A 20,908-nucleotide genomic window follows, 5' to 3' on the forward strand; every position below is an offset into this window, starting at 1 on the left:
CCCTGATAGTGCTCACCAGGGACCGGGTGAGCTTGCAGTGCCGGGAGTCTTGCTTCCTGTACTTTGTCCAGCCTGAAAATTTCCAGTTCTTAGGAACACGAACTTCTGAAACCAGGCCTAAGAAAGGAAGTTCTATTCCTGAGGTACTAGCGAGGCAAGCTCTGCTCTGTTCACAGACCCTGGAGAGGCCAGAGAGACTGTTCTGGCTTAACTTGCATGTTAAGTTAATTCCTTGCATGTTGCCGACACTGATCCTGAGTGCTCCATGCTCCCCTGGGTACTGAGAGGTTCAGCCCTGGAGGACCCTGAGAGCAGCTGGATATGGCACTGGAGTGGCTCTGGCACCGCAGGGCCTGAACAGAACTGCATCCTCTGGCCCTCGCCTTGCTCTGCCAGCATGGTGGCCCCAGCCCCACCCTCTGCCCCAGTCCCATTTGGGAGGTCCTCCCTCCCCTAAAAAAAAAAAAAAAAAGAACTTCATATTTCTTCTCTTAGATTTATTTTTGAAATCTGTTGTCAGTTAAACATAGGATTAACGTGAATTTATTGATCTCAGAGTTAAGATGTAAAGCATGTACAAGATTTGAAAAATGACAGCCTGTGATTTACAGTGTATGCTGCCAGGCAGAAATTAAATGCAGTAGTTTTTCATTATAAATGTGTCAGATTCTCTTTTGGGTGCTGAGTTATTTTAAACATTTATGCATTTAAATAACTTATTTAGCTTCTGACTCTTTTTTTTTTAAACAACTAAAATTGAATTCTTTAAGTGGAAAAGACTAAACTATTGAAATATTAATCTGTTCAAACTGCATGTATTTTGTAGGGTAAAGATTTAACCCTTTACAGACAGGTGTTTGTTTTAATGACTTTTCTTAAAAGCCTAAGAGCCCTCAGAAGTGCTGTCTCCTAAGCCTTTATACCTCTTGAAACAAATCTTGAGGCATTGCAGATTCTGTAGAATTTGCATGTTAGGGCTGGAGAGATGCATAGCAGGTAAGTTGCTTACCTTATATGCAGCCAGTCCTGAGTTTGGTTCCTGGCACTGCATATGGTCCTCTGAACAAGCCAGCTCTGATCCCTGAGCACAGAGCCAGAAGTAAGCTCTGAGCACAGCTGGGGGTGGTACAAAAAACAGAAATGAAAACAAAAATCTGTGTATTTCCTTTATCACTTAAAACTAATTGCATCATGTTAGGCTACTGTTTATAAAACTCTGATGGCTAAGACTTTACAAACTACTAAAAAGTATGGACTTACTTTTCAGTTTCAATCATTTAGATTTTTCTTGGCAATGCCAGGGATCAAAGCCAGGGGCCCGCACATGGCAAGGCAAGCACCCTGGCCCAGTGTTAGAAAATCAGAGACATTATTTAATCAAAGTTTTTATGTAGGCATCATGATTTATTTAAGCTTATGTAAATGCCGCCGCAGCACACCCAACTCTGGAAAGACAGCACCCCTCATCCACTGTGCCTGGGGCCTCAGCCTCTCCCTGCTGCTGAGGTTTTCTTGGCAGTATCTCAGGTTTTCAGTATTTGGTTTTCATTGGCCATTGTCAGTTTCCTTGCTTTGTTTCCTTTATATATATATAAACATATATACATGTATATATCTATACATATATATATCTTGGTTTTTGGGCCATACCCAGTGATGCTCAGGGGTTACTTCTGGCTCTGCACTCAGGAATTACTCCTTGCAGTGTTCAGGGAACCACATGGGATACTGGGGGTCGAACCTGGGTCAGTCATTTGCACGGCGACACCCTACCCACTGTACTATCGCTCTAGCTCCTGCTTTGTTTCTTTCTATCCTACACGAGAGTGAGATCATCTGGTATTTGTCTTTCTCCTTCTGACACAAAGTATGTATTTTTATATCAGTAAAGTAGTAATAAATTATGCTTCCTTTCATATCATGGTAGAATTTGCCTGGGTTTGAAAAAAATAACTATCGGAGAATATTTTATCATGGAAAAAATTAGACAGTTATTTTGAACTCTCTCTTAGGAATACCTTCTCCACATGGTTTATGTAGGGGAATTTCCTGTAATTTCTTTGTGTTTGTGTGTGTGTTTATTCTGCACTCAGGTATCACTCCTGGTGGTGCTCAGGGGACCATAAGGGATGTGAGGGGTCAGACTTGGGTTGGCCACATGCAAGGCAAGCGCCCTAACCTCTCTCCTGTTGCTCCAGCCCCTTTATTTCTTTTTAGCATTGGTTCTCGTATGTATGTGAAGCAGTAGGACATGAGAATTATATATAGATTCAGAGTTGTTTTCAGAAGGTCTTATGTATTATTTCTTGTTTTTTAAAAACTTACATTTCAATTTATTTTTATTCCGGGGCCATAACTTTTTGCGTCTTGAGTTTCTCTGATATCTTTTTCTTCGTGCTACCTCCTTATCATGTTTAGACACTCTGCTCTTTTTTAGTAAAAGATGATTCTTAGCTTGTTCCTTTTGACTTCATAGTTTCTGATGTTCTGCTGTTCATTTCCGTTCGAACTGTTTTCTGTCTGTTTTTGTCTTTTTGGGTCACACCTGTCGATGCACAGGAGTTACTCCTGGCTCTGCATTCAGGAATTACTCCTGGTTCTGCATTCAGGAATTATTCCTGGCGGTGCTCAGAGGACTATATGGGATGCTGGGAATCGAACCCAGGTTGGCCGTGTGCAAGGCAAATGTCCTACCCGCTGTGCTATTGCTCCAGCCCCTGTTTTCTGTCTTTTGTTGTTTTTTAGAGTTTCCTGTATCTCATTTTGCAGCTCCTTGATCTTTTCCTTAGTTGGTGCTATTCTGCTGCTCACACCTTCTGTTGGGTTTAAAAAATTTTTTTCTAATGATAACACCATGATTTATTACACTATGATTTACCAAATTGTTCATAATACTGCCTTTTCAGGTATTAAATGTTCCAGCACCAATCCCACGGACACTAGTGTGCCTGTCCTTCTCCCAGTGTCCTCAGTTTCCCACCCACCACCTCAGTTTGCCCCCTTGCAGGCACAAATAAGTTTGCTTCATATTGTTCGTTACAACACAAAGGCAAATTGCACTAACAAAAGTTAGATCAGCCAGAGTCAGTTTGTGGTTACATTTCACAATGACATTACTAAACTCACTGAGGATCTCCTGTGCTGGGTAGTGCTAGTTGAGCCTTTTCTGTTCTTTTTAGGCTCATTGAGCTTAGCGGTCTCGAGACTTTCCCATCAGATTTTCTGTGATCCTCCTGGGCTGACAGCAGGATGAAATTTGAGGATGTTGTACTGCTGCATATGGGGCCATGTGGTCCAGTATAGATCTGGAACAGTTTGGTGGCTTGGCAGTTTGATGCGGTTCAGTTGTAGAGCTGGACAGTTTTCATGTTGGAGGGTGTAGGGTGTGACTGTGCTGTTGGCCCTCAGGCAGAAACGGCAATCTGTATCCCTTTTGGAGAAGGTCCCTGAGTTCTTAGACTGGACCAGTCTACCTGTGAAGATGGAGCAGTATCACATTCTTTGGAGATGTCTCTATTGAGTGTTTCATAAATCACCAACCATCATTTTCGTTTTTGTCATGTTAGATTGTAGTTTTCTCATTCTTCCTCTTGCTTTACGGAGTAGCTGTGTTTCTTTGAGCTCATTAAACACCCTCAACATGGTGTAACTAATGTCTCTGGAGTTGATGTAACTGGTTGGTATTGGTTTAGAGCCTTCTGTGTTAAGTTTTCGCTTGGTGAACTTGGGGGGCTTCTGTGTGTCTTCCCCATTGGGTTCGCTGAGCCTCTGCTATGCTTGGGTGGATCTTGGTAGTTTGCTTCCATTGGAGGTTTCTGAGGGGTCAGGCTGGGTGTTGCTCTTTCCTTCTTCACCTAGTCATGGGAAGTACAAGTGTGACTTGTGATGAGTAGAGCCGTCAGGTGTGGGAGGGACAGGTGTGGAGGTTGCTGGATCTAGCTGGAAGAGTGAGGAATCAAGTTCTGGATCCAAAAAAGCCTTAGGGTGTCAGCCGGGAGGTTAACCTCATTGGAAAGATGGTGGAGGGGCCCAGTAAGGATGATGTCTGTGTGGTGCAGGGGTGAATCCAGCCATGAGCCTGGTGAGTCCTACAGTGCATCTCGGGTGCTTTGTTCACTTGAATATGCTTCATGACAAGAGAAACTGCATTTAAACCCTTATTCACTCTCTCTCTCTTTTTTCACATTTCCCACCACCAGTGTCTCCCAGTTTCCCTCCTGCTCTTCGCCCCCTTCCCCCTCCCCCTGCCTTTCCTTTTGGGCCTTATGGTTTGTACAGATACTGAAAGGTTATGAGATATATCCCTTTACCTACTTCCAATGCTCAGTTTCTGTCCACAGTGATCATTTCCAACTATTACTGTCATACCGGTCCCTTCTCTGGTCCACATAAAACTTCACTCTTATACAGCTACTGATGCTCTTTCTAGCCTCCTTGTTTGGCCTGGGCACACCTCCCAGCACTGCCATTGTAATGACCAAATGGCATGCATCGCTTCTGAGAGGGACATCCTGCATAGTTCAGCAAGTGGTCTTAAAGTGTACGCGAAGACTAGGACTGGAATAGTAGTATGGTGTGTATTCGCCTTGCATGTAGCTGCCCTGGGTTCTGTCCCTGGTGTCCATATCGTCCCTTGAGCCCACCGTATCCCAGGTCCAGAATCACTCTTTCCAGTAGGTCAGAGGTTGCTTTACAAAGCCCGGTAGTGGTATACTCCTGGCTTTATGCTCAGGGATCAGTCACTCCAGGCAGTGCCCAGGGGACTGTATGCAAAGTTGGGGATAGACCAAGGGTCAGCTGACCCCAAAATCTCTTTCTGCTGGCCCTTAAATCTCTTACCGGTCATGGTTCAGCATGTCTGTGTTCCCTTCCATTTTGTGACTTTCTGTTTGTTTCTTTGGGCCATACCTGGTAGTGCTCAGAGGCTACTCCGAGCTTGGAGCTCACTCCCAGTGGTGCTGGGGGACTGTGCGATGCCAAGGACTGAACATGTTTCCATTCCTTTGAGGCGTCTCTCATGTCCCTGTTTTGAACCTTTTATGGGAAAAAGATGTTTTAATCTAATACTTAGATTCTACATTTATACAGTTATAGTGCTAATACTTTACTGGACACTATTTGCCAAAGGAATCGACTGAAAATTCATAGTTCTGTGTCCCTGAACTTGGAAGGTTAATTTTATGGCTAATACATTCAGGTTTTGTTACTCTAGTAGTGGATTCCTCCATCCCTCTTGGAGAGCCCGGCAAGCTACCGAGAGTATCCCGCCCTCGTGGCAGAGCCTGGCAAGCTACCCGTGGTGTATTCGATATGCCAAAACCAGTAACAAGTCTCACAATGGAGATGTTACTGGTGCCCGCTTGGGCAAATTGATGAACAACGGGATGACAGTGCTACAGTGCTATAGTAGTGGTATGTAGAACCTTTTTTTTTGGACTGATAAGAAAAGGGGATGCTAAGTATGTTTACCACTTTTTCTCACTGTCAGAACAGTACATTTCTGTTCTGAGAAGTTGTGGGCTGTTCATGTCCAAAGTGTTCGTACATGAAGGAGCCTGTTGGAGGCTGTACTCTCCTGTTGTAGAATGCTTCAGTAGCCCTGCCGTTATGACCATAAATCCACTGTTCCTTTGTCTTGCAGCTGGCTTTACTTACCTCCCATAATTTGTGTGTTTTTGTTGCCACTGGCTATATTTCTCCATGCTGTTTTATTCCCGTGCAGGTCATGCATTACCTAGGCCAGTATATAATGGTGAAGCAGCTTTACGACAAGCAGGAGCAGCATATGGTGTACTGTGGTGGAGATCTTTTGGGAGAACTACTGGGACGTCAGAGCTTCTCTGTGAAAGATCCAAGGTAAACAGAGGTTTATTTTGGGGGTACTTCATGCCTAACCACTTGATATCTCTACAGGTTATTAGTGGTGGTTTATTCCTTCAGGCAGCTGTCATTTAAGGGCCTTTGTATGGCAAGTGTCCTGAGGCACTGCTGGGGCTATAGTAGTGAGCAACACACCGCTAGCTTGATTGAGCCTAGGGGAGTGGAACAGTAGATTTTCTTCCCCACCTTCTGTCATTTACACCGATGCATAATATGATTGTAACATCGTGTTAGGAGAGGGACACGGAACTGTCTGGGGAATGGGATTTAGGGCATGGTGGTGGGCAAGGAAAGGGTCCTCGCATGGCTGGCTGAAAGGCAATTAAGGGGGACAGAAAGCCGAGGACTAGTGGAAGGCGTGCTTCAGGCCAGTGGAACGTAGTGTCCAGTGGCCTGGGCCGAGGTAGCTTGCTGTCTCTGGTCAGATGTGTGCGGCCATGGTTGTAGAGCGAGGGTAAGTGAGCTGATGAGAGAAATGGGAAGTTGTCCAGGCAGTTTGAGGATGACCATGTGCTTTCTAAGATAGTAGAGCTCCTCTGACCTGTTCTGTTTACCCAGCCATGAGGGTGTATGTTTATTGACTTACACAGTCAGAAGTCGACAAGTGATTGAGAAGCCAGTGTCCTTTCACTCTGTGCTTTCTCGTGATTGTTCTTCTGAGCTCACTTATCTTACTTTGGTGAGACTCTCACCCATACTATCAAGCTATAATAGAAAACCTAATTCCTTGAAAGGATTATTTTGGAGGGAAATTTGCCCAATTGGGGTACTATTAGCTAGTGAAATAAAATGTGAATTCAGGAGAGACAGTGTAGGAGGTAAGGCTCTGCCATGCATGCAGTCAACCCCATTGAATCCCCAGTCTCGCAGCTGGGAGTGACCCTTAAGCAGGAGCCAGGACTAAGTCTGGCACATCAAGCCAGGCACGATCCACTCCCCACCCCGCACCTCTGTAAGTAAAATAGAAATTCTTTTTGCTTGGGCCACACCTGGTTGTGCTCAGAGTCTACTCTTAGTTCATTGCCTGGGACCTGAGCAGTGTTCAGGGACCTTGTGGTATTGGGGATCATTTAGCCTCCATAGATCAGTTCTCTCCAACCCATTCTTTCTTTCTTTGTTTTGGGTCAGACCCAGTGATGGTGCTGGGGCCATTCCTGGCTCTGTGCTCAGGAATCATCCCTGATGGTGCTCACTGAATACTACCATTAACTCATTTAAAATTTTAAGGATAACAAACATCGGGCTTAGGGTTTAGCATCTTGATATTTAAATATTTTTTAAAAATTGATCTCGGGGATTGAACCCACCAAGTTCAAATTCATTTATTTTTGTTTCCGTGTCACACCGGGTGGTGCTTGGAGCTTATTTCTGGCTCTGCTCAAGGATCACTCCTGGTAAGACTTGGGGGACCTTATGGGATCAAACCTGGGTTGATGTGTGCAAGGCAAGCATCCAGCTGACTGTATTGTCTTCATCCCCCTCATGTTCAGTTACCAAAAACAACCCCCCAAATCCACAACACTTAAATGTCTTGTGCTGTATTACTGGACTGCATTCCCGACCACTGTACCTTCAGTAGTCTACCTTGGGGCAGCAGGGGGTGAGGTGGAGGGGGAGGGAGGTGGACAGAGAGATAGTGTGGAGGGCAGGGCACTTGCCTTAGAAATGTCTGACCTAGATTTAATCCCTGGTTCCACATATGGTCCCTTGAGCTCTGCCAGCAGTGATATCTGAGTATGGAGCCAGGAGTAAGCCCTGAGTGCCGCCAGTTTGGGCTAAAAAAAACCCGAATGTATACTGGGCAAAAAAGTTCTGCCTCTGAGGAGCCAAAAAGGGTGGCTCAAATGGTTGGAGCACATGCTTTGCGTTTGGAATGCCCCGTTTGATCCCAGGCAGTGCTGGGAGTGACCTGAGCACCCCTGCTGTAGCATCCACAGCAGAATACTAATCCCAGAGTTCTGTGTCTGAATATGTAACAAGGAAAGTTAAGAGATAGCAATCAGGGAGACACTTAGCATTTTAATGGAAAAACATGTTAATTTTTAAAAAAATTTCTTTGACAGCCCTCTCTATGATATGCTAAGAAAGAATCTTGTCACTTTAGCCACTGCTACTACAGGTATGTCACATCATATTTTTTCAGTATGTATCACAGCTTTGAATTCAGGGGGCAAATGTTGGGAGAGCGAGGAAGATCAGAATGCGAATAGAGTGCTGTCTCGGCATGACTGGGAGGGACGGCTCACACAGGGTGTCAGTATTGTGCTGTTTAACCTTCTGTTGTGAAATTTTCGTGTGTACAAAAAATAGATTAATGCCCCCTCTAACTGATCACTAGTTTTGCCGTATTTGCTTTAACGTAAGAATTTCTAAAATTTCTAACACATACGGATTTCTTTCTTCAATCATCACGGCAGTCTCAGTATTATAACAGAGTTGACAAAAAAGTAATATTATCCATAATATTATCCAGTAGTCATTGTTTGTGTTTCCCTCAGTCATGTCAGAAGTCCCTTCTACACTTGGCTTTTTCAAGTCAGAATCTAAATGCATTTCACACTGCACTTGACTGATACTGTTTTTAAGTTTCTTTAGTGTACAAAATTTAATCTTTTTGTTTTTATGTCAGTTGAAGAAGTGGGTCACTTGTAGAATTTTCCACATTCTAGTATTGTGGGTTATGTCCTCAGGAGGTTTCTGGTGACTCTCTCAAGACTGTTCTTCATGTGACTTATCTTTCCAGTCAGCTAGTAGTGTTTGAGTAGATTCAAGTTTCAGTTTCTTGTCAAATTTTCATAGGTGTTTTGTACATCTGTTGCAGCACTGGGGAGATGGCTTAAAAGGCTGAAGTGCCTGTTGAAGGCCCCTAAGAACAGAGTTTTCAAAATTTCCTTGGCCTATTGCCCTCTTTCAGAAAAAAATTTCTCAGTGGCTCCCTGGAAACCCACTTTCTCTAAGGGAGCAGACCGGAAGCACAGCACAGCTGCACCTTAGCCTGCTGCCGCCCCCCACAGCTGTAGTGCAGCTTTGGGAAGGGCTGATCAAGAGCCTCCCACTTAAAGGCTGGCACTTTCTGGCATCTAAATGTCAGTTTCTTTAATCCTTTGCTCAGCTGCCCTTTGCATTTAATGTGCTGGAAACGGGCTGCTTTGTGTCAGAAGTGTGGTATATTTGGAGATAAGAGAATAACCTGGACAAAACTGAGATGTCGCTTGTTTCCAAATAATCCCAAATTCCTCCATTGCTACTCCCAAATGCCCACCTTTTTAAGTTTCTAAATAAGTTTAGGTAACATCCTTTGAAGAGAGCCCGAGCTTGTGACCTTTTTGATGGGCTCTTTTTCAGTGAGACATGAACTGGAGTTTATTCAGAACATGAATTTTGAAACTACTGGTTTCTCCAGTGTGTTTGCTTACTTAGCTTGACATTTCTCTACAGGAGGAAGGTTTTTGCAAATAATAAAGTGATTTATTGAAGTTCAGTCACTTAAGAAATAGTTTAGTTTTCCTGGGATAGTATTTGTTTTCTAATTGAGCTCTTATTTGAATATCTAGAATGGGTATAATTTTTACCTTTTTTCACTCATTTTCTTACACTATAGAATTCAGCGAGCCATACATTAGAACACTTCTCTGATGAACATTTCTAATGGTCCTCTTAACAACGCTGTGAGGAAGGTTTGGTGATGTAGAGATTGTGTTTCTTTTTCAATAGATAAGTGATTTGTCCAAGGTTTGATGCCAGTAAGATGGCCCAGCAGGGAATTTTTGCTTGTCGGCCCTGGCTCTTACTGGGTCTCGAGTTCTTGTCCGTATCACCCTTGCTTGTCCCGTTAACTTTCTCAACACATTTCCCCCAAAACACTTTGTGTTTTTACTTTGAAATTATTATCCCTTTGAAATAATGTGACTTAAAAACTCATTAAAGAATTCTAGAATAACATGTACCCTTAAATCAGATCGTAACATCTTACATAGCTGTAGATGGTACACTGAGCAAAGCCAGGAAATTGCCTCCAAGTAATTTTGATTGTCTGCTGTCACTTGGACTGTGCTTGTAAGTTGCATCTCTGTAAATTGGTTGTGTGTGTTTTGTTTTAAAGAACTGGTGAGAAAGTGCTTTTTTTACCCCTATATTACAGCTTTGCAAATGAGTTAAATGAGTTAGGAATAAATTTTGATGGTTCAAGAAAATGCCACTATTTAGAGTGAAGGTGGGCTTTCTGTTTTGTTTTTTTTTTGGCTTCCCAGGTGCAGTGCTCAGGGGTCCCTAGCCTCCTCCTGGTGACAGCTGTCCTTCATTCAGGGACCTGACAGTGCTTGTTCTTAGGATGTGTACCGGGGTCCCCCAGGACTACTCTGATGGTGCTCTCGGACTTGTGGGGCTGTACCCAATGGTGCTGAGGGTCCCTGGGATGCTGGAGGTCATACATGGGGCGTTGTGCCTGCCAGGCGTGTGCTCTCACCCTGTGGACTATCTTCCCCCGCCCCATTAGGGTGATTCTTGATGAAGCATTTTTCTAAATTTCTACATATACACTTACAAAGTGTGACAAACTTATTTAAAGATGAATTTGTGATTCTGATTCCCCCAGGTAATTTTTAAATTATTCTTCATAAGTAGCATAATGAGGCTTGAAAGCTATGGGAGGCAGGGTGGGAGAGGCAGTAAGGCTCTTGCACTGGTACAGCTGGCTCTGGCGCAGTATCAAGCACTTCCAAGGGTCACTCCTGTGAACTGCTGAGTGTGTTCCAAGGACAAAAATTTCAAACACAATAACCCCAAAACTATACATGGCAATATCAGATTGCTTTATGTGATCAGTGTTTTATTTGATTGTATGTTAACTGCTCTTTGAAGACTACTGTGACCAAAAAAGACTTGAACTTCGCAGTACTTCCACTTACAAAAATATCTCCATAGTGATGCCAGAGCAGTGGTACAGCAGGTAAAGTGCTGGCCTTACATGCAGCTGACGTGAATGTGATCCTGGGCATCCCATATGTTCCCCTTAGCACCACCAGGAGTGATTCCGGAGTGTAGAGTTAGGAGTAATACCTGAGTATATCTAGGTGTGACCCAAAGGACAATAACAACAACAAAAAACCTCTCTAGAAATAATATTTTTTATCATTTCAGTTTTGAAATGTTTGTGCATTGTCAGACCAACTGTGGAAATCTATTTTTTTTTTCTCAAGTATCTTGAGGATGATGCTTTCCAACAGTTTTTATGGTAGCTGGTGGGGACTGGAGAGATAGTACAGCAAGTAGGCACTTATCTTGTTTGTGGTTGACCCTGGTTGAATTCCTAGTATGTCATGGTCCCCTGAATCCCACAAGGAGTGATTCCTGAGCACAGAGCTAGGAGCAAGCTCAGAGCACTGCCAGTTGTGGCCCAAAACACCAGAACCCAAAATGAGACAATAGTAGCTGATGAACCCAATATCTGATAAGCTTAATTGAGGGCATCTTGGTTATGTGAGACCAACAAGGAGCAGAGAGATAGTTTGGGGGTTAAGGTGCTTGCACTTCTAAGTAATGAGCTGGGACTACCTTCTGAGCACTTTATGGGTGTGACCCAAACCTCACTCCTGTTCCCCCCTGCCCCAGCCCCAAAAATCCCTCGATAATGAGTGGTCCAGGTTATTACATTCTCTATAGCTTGTTCTCTTCCTGTAGCTAAGTTTTCATTTCCATTCTAGTTGAAAAAAATGTCTAAGTCCTTTATCTGCCTAAAAATTTTTCCTTTAGGTTATTGTTTTCTGTTTGACTTTGAGGAAAAACTTCACCTGGTTTTTCCTCTTTTAATTTATAATAATGGGGAAAACAAAATCGTTGGGTTAAAAAGGGGTAACCTAGGGACTGGAGAGATAGTATAGTGGGCACAGTGCTTGCCTTGCATGCTGCCAACTCTGGTTTGATCCTTGGCATCACATGGTCCCCTGAGCAATGCCAGGAATGATCTCTGAGCACAGAACTAGGAGTGATCCCCAAGTATTCCAGGTGTGGCTCCTTCAAAACAGACAGATAAACTAGTCTGTACTCAGGTGGTGGAAATTTAAGCTCTGAAATTATCTTTAACACTCAGAACATAAATTTATTTGAAGATTTGATCGTGTTACAAAACAAGTAGGGAGGGAGGCCAGAGTGATAGTACAGCAGGGAGGGCGCTTGCCTTGCATGGAGCTGACTCAGGTTTGATCTCCAGCATCCCACATGGTGCCCCAGCCCCAAGTACCACCAGGGCTAATTCCGGAATGCAGAGCCAGGAGTAACCCTTGAGCATCGCTGGGTGTGGCCCAGCCTCCCTCCCCCGCCCAGAAGCAACAACAACAACAACAACAACAAAAACCCTACAACCAAGCAAAGCAAGTAGAATCCTAGAACTGTTCAAGTTTCCTAACCCTGTATATATCTTCAAGACTAGAAAATGAAATTGAAATTAAAAATTACACTTGTTGTTTAGGCACAGGGTTAGGCACATTTGGTAATAAATACCTGCAGGAAGGTGTGAAAGTATTCTTGTTCCCTGCTTCACCCCATTTCTCCTTTAAATTCAAAAATTTGCTTCGAAAGAACATTTTTGGTAATTCTTCATTCCTCCCACCCCATTTTGGTTATTTATCTTGAATCTTAAATAGAGTCTGGTTTTTCCTTCGTTGTAGCTGAGAGCTTTGTCTAGTCCACATGGAGAGAAGCACATCTCTAGGGACCAAACCTGCTCCAGGGCTGTTAGCTAGGTCCTTTGCGTGTGGAAAGAATGGTTATTACCAGGGAAGGTTTTCCTTTTGTTTTACTTGCTATCCAGATGCTGCTCAGACTCTCGCTCTCGCACAGGATCACAGTATGGATATTCCAAGCCAAGACCACCTGAAGGTAAATCACCACACGGTGACCTCTTTGTTGTACAGAGTGGCCCCTTCTCTGTACCTGTGGATTTGGACTCCCAAGGCCTTTCTTTCCCTGAATGTGGTAAGACTTACTGAGAAAGGTTCTTGGGAGTTCCCAGATCCAGGACAGAGTGAACCTTCTCTGTTCTTCCCAGAGTTCCAGTCTCTGATTATTTCTTTGGGATGTAGCACTTCTGATCTTTAGTTCTTCCGGTTCCATTTTCTTTGGGGCTTGTGTGTGCTGTCTGTGTGATGGTGTTTGTCCCTAAGTATTTAAAGAAACTGCTTTATTAGATCTTAACAGGCTTGTTGTAGTTTAGTTTGTCATTTCTGAAAGTTTCCTTAATCATGGGAAAACTTTATCTTGGTGTTTACTAAGGGTTTCACAGATTTCAATAGCTTGTTTTTAATAGTAGGTTTTGGCCTTCTCTGCAGAGAGGTGTTTACCCCCCAGGTTTGGGATTCCAGCTTTGCTTACAGTGTATTGAGGAGTAGTGTTGCCTGTATTTGATGACTGTTGTGAACTTGAGAATTCTGTGCGTAACCCATTGTGTTACACACTACTGGTGAGCTAGAGTGGAACTGCTACATCCCCTGGTCTTTGTCATTTTAGATGTGTTGATATATACTGTTGTCTTCATTTCAGCAAAGTGCAGAGGAAGATTCCAGTTCCCGGAGAAGACCTGAAGAAGGCAATATTCCCACACTGCCTACCTCACAGCATAAATGCAAGAGTTCTGGAGAAGGTAATTTTGGATTAAGTCTGTTTAGCTGTCTCCGCTCCCTCCCTTCCCCTTCCTGGCCTTACTTTTCCTCTCCTCCCTCATTCCTCTGTGACATCTGTTCATATTAAACTCTAAGACCATTAGGGAACTGATGACAATAATAATAATAATGATACCGCTTTTACACAAAGTAAGAGGTATACGTGATACTTATTCTTTTCTGAATACCCTTTTTTTGTTGTTGTTTTTACTCTTAGGAACTGTTGTTGATTTTGAAGAAAGTGGTGGTGCTGTATTAGCAGCCCTTCTTTAACATGCTAGACGTAGATAACTACACACTCATGGGTGTGCCATGTCGTCACTCTGCCTTGACTTGTAAATCTGGAAGCCTTGTGTACATTCCATCTGGTCAGAGTTTTTCTTTTCATTGGTATGTTAGAGACAAGGACTGTTTTCAGTAGATACTGACAGAGTAAGCTATACTTAGTGCATCAGAGTCGAGAATAAAGTGTGGAAGAATGCTGTAGCTCCTTTGTCCTTTGATGGGGGTCCTCAGCTCTTTGTTTTCCATACTAGATAAAGGTTGGGCCAAATGAGTTAATAGGTATTGTATAAGTTCCCCCAAATGCTATTTTATAAAACAGCTCCTAAAACTTGTTCTACAAGGCTGTGTAAAATCATAAGTTACTTTAGGGTATTTTATGGCTTGATGGGTAGGTAGGTATTTGATTCACATTTGAATCAAGAAAGTATGTTGCTAAGATTGCTTTAATAGATTGCAGTTGAATCAGTTTATTGCATTGCAGTTTTTTCAAATTATATTTGAATATAAACTAAATTTTTGATTCCCTGATTACATTGGAGCTATTTTGGTATATGTAATATTAAATATGTAATTTTGTTTTTCCTGAGCTGCAGGTTATATATTTTTTTTTATTTTTGTTTTTGGGTCACATGGTGGTGCTCGGGGCTTACTCCTGCTCTGTATCACCCCTGGTGGGGCTTGGAGGACCAGATGGGATGTTGGGGATCAAACCTGGGTTGTCCATGAGCAAGGCAAGCGCCCTACTCACTGTACTATCACTCCCTCCCATCTTATTTCCTACTCAAAAGGCCATTTAGAGTATAGAAACACCAATTTAGGAGACTGTATATTATTTGTAATGGGAAAATTTAGAATAAATAGCTTTGTATATTCAGAAAGATAAAGTAGAAAGGACAACATTTTTATATGTGAGAAGGAGGGTTTATTACCTATTTCTTTTCCTTCATGAACAGTTACAGGGTTTGAACAGATAAGGATAACTTTAATATGCCACTGTCTCAGGAACGTGGTTTATGGTCATCTCAGTAATGAATAATTGACAGTGATGGTTGGTCTTGGCCTGGGCACAAAGCTTTTTAATAGCTTTGTGGGTTAACATAATTTATACATCGATGGGATGACCTTTGGTTCTGGCCAGGACTTTTTTGTTGTTTTTGTTTTGGGGTCACACCTTGGGTGTGTTCAGAAGTTACTCCTGGTGGGCTTGGGGGACCATATGGGGTGCCGGATATCGAACCTGGGTCAGTGGTGTGCAACACAAGCGCTTACTTTCTTCGACCCCATGGTCAGGGCTTACTTACTACAGAATTTTTTCCACCATAGGTACCTCAGCTATGACTGAGGACGGTGGGATATGATTGGGTGAAAAGAAGTGCATGTGCTAATTCTAGTTAGAAATGGCCTAAAATGCCACTTAAATGTATAACAGATCTTTCACAGAATTTGTGAGACTGTAATTTGCTTTGGATTTGCAGTATTTCTAGATTTCAGATACTCTCAGTTCAAAAAAGTTCCCATTGACACAGAGGGGGCGTATATGTATTACTTTCCAACAACCTAGAGCTCAGTGTATTATATAATGGTTAACTGCAGCCTAACAAAAATGGGTGTATGTGGCCATCAGAACGTGTAACTAACCCACGTCTGATCTCTGGCCCCATCTGGTCTCCCTGATACTGCCAGATGTACTGCGGTAGATGGGTAGGTGTACTAAGATGTATTAAGATGCCAGATGTACTAAGCACAGCTGGGGTGGCCCTCCTGTTGGTCCCTGGTGTGAGACCACATCCTTGAGCCTTAGCAGTGAACCATCGGTTTGGTTGGCCAAGTATTCCTGGAGTGCTCCCGGTCCCCTGTACACTACTGGAAGAGCCTCCCTGCCCCTGCGCCACGCCTGCAACCCCCCTAATAAAACAAGATTTTTGGAGAGATGATTCAGAATATATGGTAAGAATGAAACTGCTTTGACAGCCTTATGATCACTATTATGGATGGTACTGTTTGGTTTTTGTCTCAAAGATTGGCTGCTAAGTCGTTACCGTCTGTAGTCCAGCGGGTCTGACATTATTAGCATTATCAGGCACTGTGCTAGCCCACACTCACACACCCTGAAGTGGGAGCTACTGGCCGCCTGGAGACACTGAACCATGAGAGTGGAGGTCCTTAGGAGGGGGCTTTCTATTTGTTCTCTAATCGAAGGTAGATGGGACGAGGGAGGGGTGCTGAGTCATTTTCTTTCCTGAAAAAGGGGCCATAGCGGGGCTGCAGTGATAGCACAGCCTGTAGGGCTTTTGCCTTGCACGCGGCCGACCCAGATTCGATTTCCAGATCCCATATGGTCTCCCAGCCTGCCAGAAGTAATTCCTGAGTGTAGAGCCAGGAATAACCTCTGTGCATTGCTGGGTGTGACCCGAAAAGCAAAAGAAAGAAGAAAAAAAGGGGGGGGGGCAGTAGGTAAATAAGTTTGGGTGGGAATCTGTAAGGTTTGTTTTTTATTTTATTTTTTTCAGTTTTTGCAGTAGTATGTTTAAAATACCAGTAAATGGCTATTTAGAAATCTTTTAGAACAGTCATTCTTTGGTTCTTCATATTTTAAATTTTCTTATAAATGAACTTTTACTTTTTATTTTTGGGCCACACCCAGAACCCTGTGCTTAGGGTTCATTCGTAGTGGGGCTTGGGGGACCACATGCAGAATTTGGAATTGAACCTGGCAAGGCAAGTGCCTGATCTGCTATATTATCTCTATGGGATCATTCTAAGTTCCTTATTCATTGTTTTGGTTTTGGGACCTTAACCAACAAGTCTCAGTGGCTCTGTGCTTAGGGGCCACTCCTGGTGATATTCATGGGACCATGCAGTGCCAGGGATCGCAAATGGATCTCTTCCGTGCAGTTTGTACACTCAGTCTGTTTCTGTTGAGCTCTCTATCCCATTCTTTTTTTTTTTTTTTTTAATGTATTTGGGCTGCACTCAGGGCTTGCTCATGGCTCTGCACTTGGGAATTATTCCTGGTGGGGCTCAAGGGACAATAATGAGTTACCATTGACTGAACCCAGGTCAGGTGCAAGGCAAGCGGCCCTACCTACTGAACTATCTCTCCAGCCCCATCCAGTTCATTATTTTTTAATTAATGAATTTATTTATTTTTTGAGGGGCCATATCTGGTGATGATCAGGGTCCCTGCTCATGGTGAAGATGATGAGGAGGAGGATGATGATGATGATAATGCTGTTTTTGGTTTGGGGGACACATCTGGTGAGGCTTCAGGTTGACGCCTGACTCTGTTCCTCAGGGATCAGTCCTGGCAGAACTTGGGGACCATATGGGGTGTTGGGAATTGAACCCAGGTGGGGCAGGTACATGGCAGGCATCCTGCCTGCTGTACTATTGCTCCAGCCCCTCCTGTTCATCATTTTTTTAATGGAATCTGACAGCAGGAAGCACCTGGGCTCTGCTCCCAAGAGACTGATGTCTGGTTCTGACTTAGAGAATTTTTGTCACAGATCTTGAGAACAAATATATGTATTATAAAGAGAAAATTTCTGAGTATTATGTAGTAGTTATCTGTTCTGCCCTAGGTGAAGACCTGATAGAAAATTTAGCCCACGATGAGACATCCAGCCTGGACCTTGGGTTTGAGGAGTGGGATGTGTCCGGTCTGCCGTGGTGGTTTCTAGGAAACGTGAGAAACAGCTATACACCTAGGAGTAATGGCTCAACTGACTTACAGACAAATCAGGTAAATCGTGTGTTGGAGGGAAACTTGTTTTGAGAAAGTAACATTCTTCGTTGCTCTTGCCCATACAGTGTGCAGTCTGAGTTCTCATTCAGTGTTCTTAACTTTGTGTACAGATTTATCTGTAGGCTTTTCCTGTCCTCTGACCTTTCCTCTAAATGCACAGCCTCCATATCCAGCGACTTCCACAACACCTGCATATGTCAGCATGATTCAAATGATTCTTCAGTGTTGCTTTCCCTCCAACCCCCAGGCATATGTTTTAGTTGTTTTTTGATTGTTTGCTTAGGGTCCATACCCAGTGCTGATTGAGGGTTTTTCCTGACTTGAGGCTCAGGGGTTGTTCTACCAGCTACTTGGACCATGTGGTTCTTGGACCATATATATTTTGTGTTTTTGTTTATATTTGGTTCTGGGGCCATACCTGCTGGTGCTCAAGGGTTGCTTGCTCGGTGCCGAGAGCTCACTCTTGATGCTGTCACAGAACTTGTGGTGCTCTGTCGGACCATGACCTCCTGCATGCTTGAAAGCATATTTCCAGCTGGTTCAGGTGACCTCCAGTCCCTATGATTATGTTTTTTTCTGTTTAATGTTCCTCAGACAGGTTATGGATTGTTCATCCGGAGCACATTAAAATGTAACCACTTTTTTACTTTGATTGTTGTTCTGTTCCTTTATCTTTTTTGGTATTCTCTCTGAAACACGTTCATTTTGTTTGCGTATCTAATGTCTGTTTTACACATCCCCACTGAAATGTAAGTTCAAAGGTTTTGTATTATTCATGATTCTTTTGCAGGGGTGGGGGATGTTCCAGTTTTGGGGGGGCCATTAACAGGTGGTGTTCAGGACCTGTTCCTGACTCAGGGAATATATGTTGTGCTTAGGGTTCAAATTAGGGTCAGCAGACACGCAGGATGCAAAGCTGAGTGTGTCTTAACCCTGTACTGTCTGACCCTGGATTACTCAATATTCTTGTTTGCTGCCCAGTAATTAGAATAGTATCTGACACTTAGTAGGCTTTCAGTAAATATTTATTTGATAGATGAAAGAACAGTAAAGTTTTTTGCTACTTACATACAGAATTCACTGTCACTGTCATCCCGTTGCTCATCGATTTGCTTGAGTGGGCACCAGTAATGTCTCCATTGTGAGACTTGTTACTGATTTTGGCATATCGAATGCACTACAGGTAGCTTGCCAGGCTCTCTGAGAGGGATGGAGACATACAGAATTATACCGCAAAATGTTTGTAGATGAAAGAAAAGTAGTTGTACATATAAAGTTTTTTAAGATTGAATGGGGGCCCAGGGTCTTGCTCGTGTGAGGCCATGGGTTCGAATCCTTTTGGTCGCAACAAAACTTTTTAAAAGAATTTTTGAGAAAGTGGACAAAAGTTCAGGACACAAGGTTTGAATTACCACCAGTATTGCTCATTTCTATAACAAACATTGCTTACTTTTTCTTTGTTTTGTTCTTTGGGCCATACCATGCACTGCTCAGGACTTGCTCCTTTAGGGATCACTCCTAGTGGGCTCAGGGGAGCACTTAGGGTACCAGGGAACAAACCTGGGCAGCCGTGTAGAGGGCAAGAGCCTTCCCTGCTGTACTCTTTCTCCTGCACCCATCTAATAAACCTTGATGACACAATAGTGTTTTCTTTCTTCTGAGAATGCTACCTTAGAAGCTATGGGAAAGGAAGCGGGGGAAATGAGATTTGAGTTGGTTGAGCAACTATCAGTCTGTTCCCCTTTTTAGGGTGGGGAGGGGAGTGCTATATTGGGGGACCATACAGTGCCGGGTAGAGAATCCAGGTTTCCTCATACAAGGGATCTACTCCAGTCCTTTGTGCCGCCATCTGCCTACCTCAGTCTTCACCCTTTAAGTTTTGTAGTATTTCTAGGTGTTAAAACTGACTGGTTGTTAAAAAAGGAAACAGAAAATGCCGGGTATGCTTATATCCAACCTAGTAGATGTTTGCTGAATGGATAGGTGTTCTTTGGAGATAAATGAGGACATTGAGGCTCCCCCCCCCCCCCCCCCCGGTTTTCCACTCCTGTGCTGTGCTGGAGATAGCATGCATATTGGTAATCAAACCTGGGTCTCACATACCAAGTATGCACCTCCAACCCTTGGAGCTCTCTCATCAGCCCGGGATATTGAAGTTTTTGGTGTGTGTTTGAGTTTTTAGGCTAAATCAGACAGTGCTCAGGAATCTCTCCTACAGTGCTCAGGCAGTCAGATGCAGTGCCAGGGATGAATGATAAACACCTTAACCCCTGTACTCTCTTTCTGGCTCCTTGGACGTTGAGCTTTTTTTTTTTTTTTTTTTTCTTTTTGGGTCACACCTGGCGATGCACAGGGGTTACTCCTGGCTCTGCACTCAGGAATTACCCCTGGCCGTGCTCAGGGGACCATATGGGATGCTGGGATTTGAACCCGGCGCCGGCCGTGTGCAAGGCAAACGCCCTACCCGCTGTGCTATCTCTCCAGCCCGGACGTTGAGTTTTGAGTTCACATATATTGGCTTGTTGCCTGGGAATATATATGCTTCCTTTGGCATAACTCTCATGAAACTCTGACTACAAAGCTCTTGTTTGTTTGTGTTTCTGTTAGGATCTAGGTACTGCAGTTGTTTCAGACACCACAGATGACTTGTGGGTTTTGAACGACTCAGTGTCAGAGCAGTTCGGTATTGGAATAAAAGTGGAAGCTGCTGATTCTGAACAATCAGAAGTAGGAAAAATGAGAGAAAAAAAGGTATGTTGTGAAAACTTCACATGGACTGTTAGTGTGTCGAGTGTGTTTGTCTCAGATCTTTCGATCGGGTCTGCACCTGTGTGTACAAGTGATCTCACGGGCTTTCTCTTCTCTTAATATTGTAGTAGAGCCAATTTTAAGATTCACTTTTGGTGTTTCTTGTTTTTGTTTCTGGGCCACAGAGTCTGTGCTCAGGGCTTTCTCCAGGCTCTGTGTTCCGGGATCACTATTGATGGGACTTGGGACCAGATGGGATGCATCTGGTCAGCTGCGTGCAAGGCCTGGATTTTAACCAAGACTGTTAAATATGGGGTAGTGTTTTTTAGGAACCCTTTAGGGTGCTTTTTTAATCATTTATGCTATTAAAATGCCAGTAAGGATGAAGGAAGTTATATTTGGTCTCATTTTGTGTTAGTGAGTGAAACAAAATTTGAATCTTCTGCTCCATTCTCTTCTGTTGTTCTGGTCTGTTCGTGTGTGTGTGTGTGTCTGTGTGTCTGTGTGTCTGTGTCTGTGTGTGTGTGTGTGTGTCTGTGTGTCTGTGTATCTGTCTTGACTACCTAGGTGGGTGTATAGTATCTCCCAAGTGACC

The 20,908-nt window shown here is 43.5% G+C and overlaps 1 protein-coding gene across 2 annotated transcripts in view; it reads left to right on the top strand.

Moving 5' to 3' along the window:
* MDM4 (MDM4 regulator of p53) overlaps positions 1-20,908 on the top strand; it is a 38,535-nt gene that overhangs the window by 9,456 nt on the left and 8,171 nt on the right. The window contains exons 4-9 of one of the 2 annotated variants that reach the window (XM_055144504.1): positions 5,723-5,856; positions 7,944-7,999; positions 12,689-12,756; positions 13,417-13,516; positions 17,402-17,562; positions 20,173-20,316. In XM_055144504.1, coding sequence (XP_055000479.1) covers positions 5,723-5,856; positions 7,944-7,999; positions 12,689-12,756; positions 13,417-13,516; positions 17,402-17,562; positions 20,173-20,316 — 663 coding nt within the window. Of the gene's footprint in view, positions 1-5,722; positions 5,857-7,943; positions 8,000-12,688; positions 12,757-13,416; positions 13,517-17,401; positions 17,563-20,172; positions 20,317-20,908 lie in introns of those variants that run through there. The other variant, XR_008631053.1, reaches the window with a different exon arrangement.

Source organism: Sorex araneus, chromosome 7 (genome assembly GCF_027595985.1).
Source record: "Sorex araneus isolate mSorAra2 chromosome 7, mSorAra2.pri, whole genome shotgun sequence".
Lineage (NCBI taxonomy): Eukaryota > Metazoa > Chordata > Mammalia > Eulipotyphla > Soricidae > Sorex > Sorex araneus.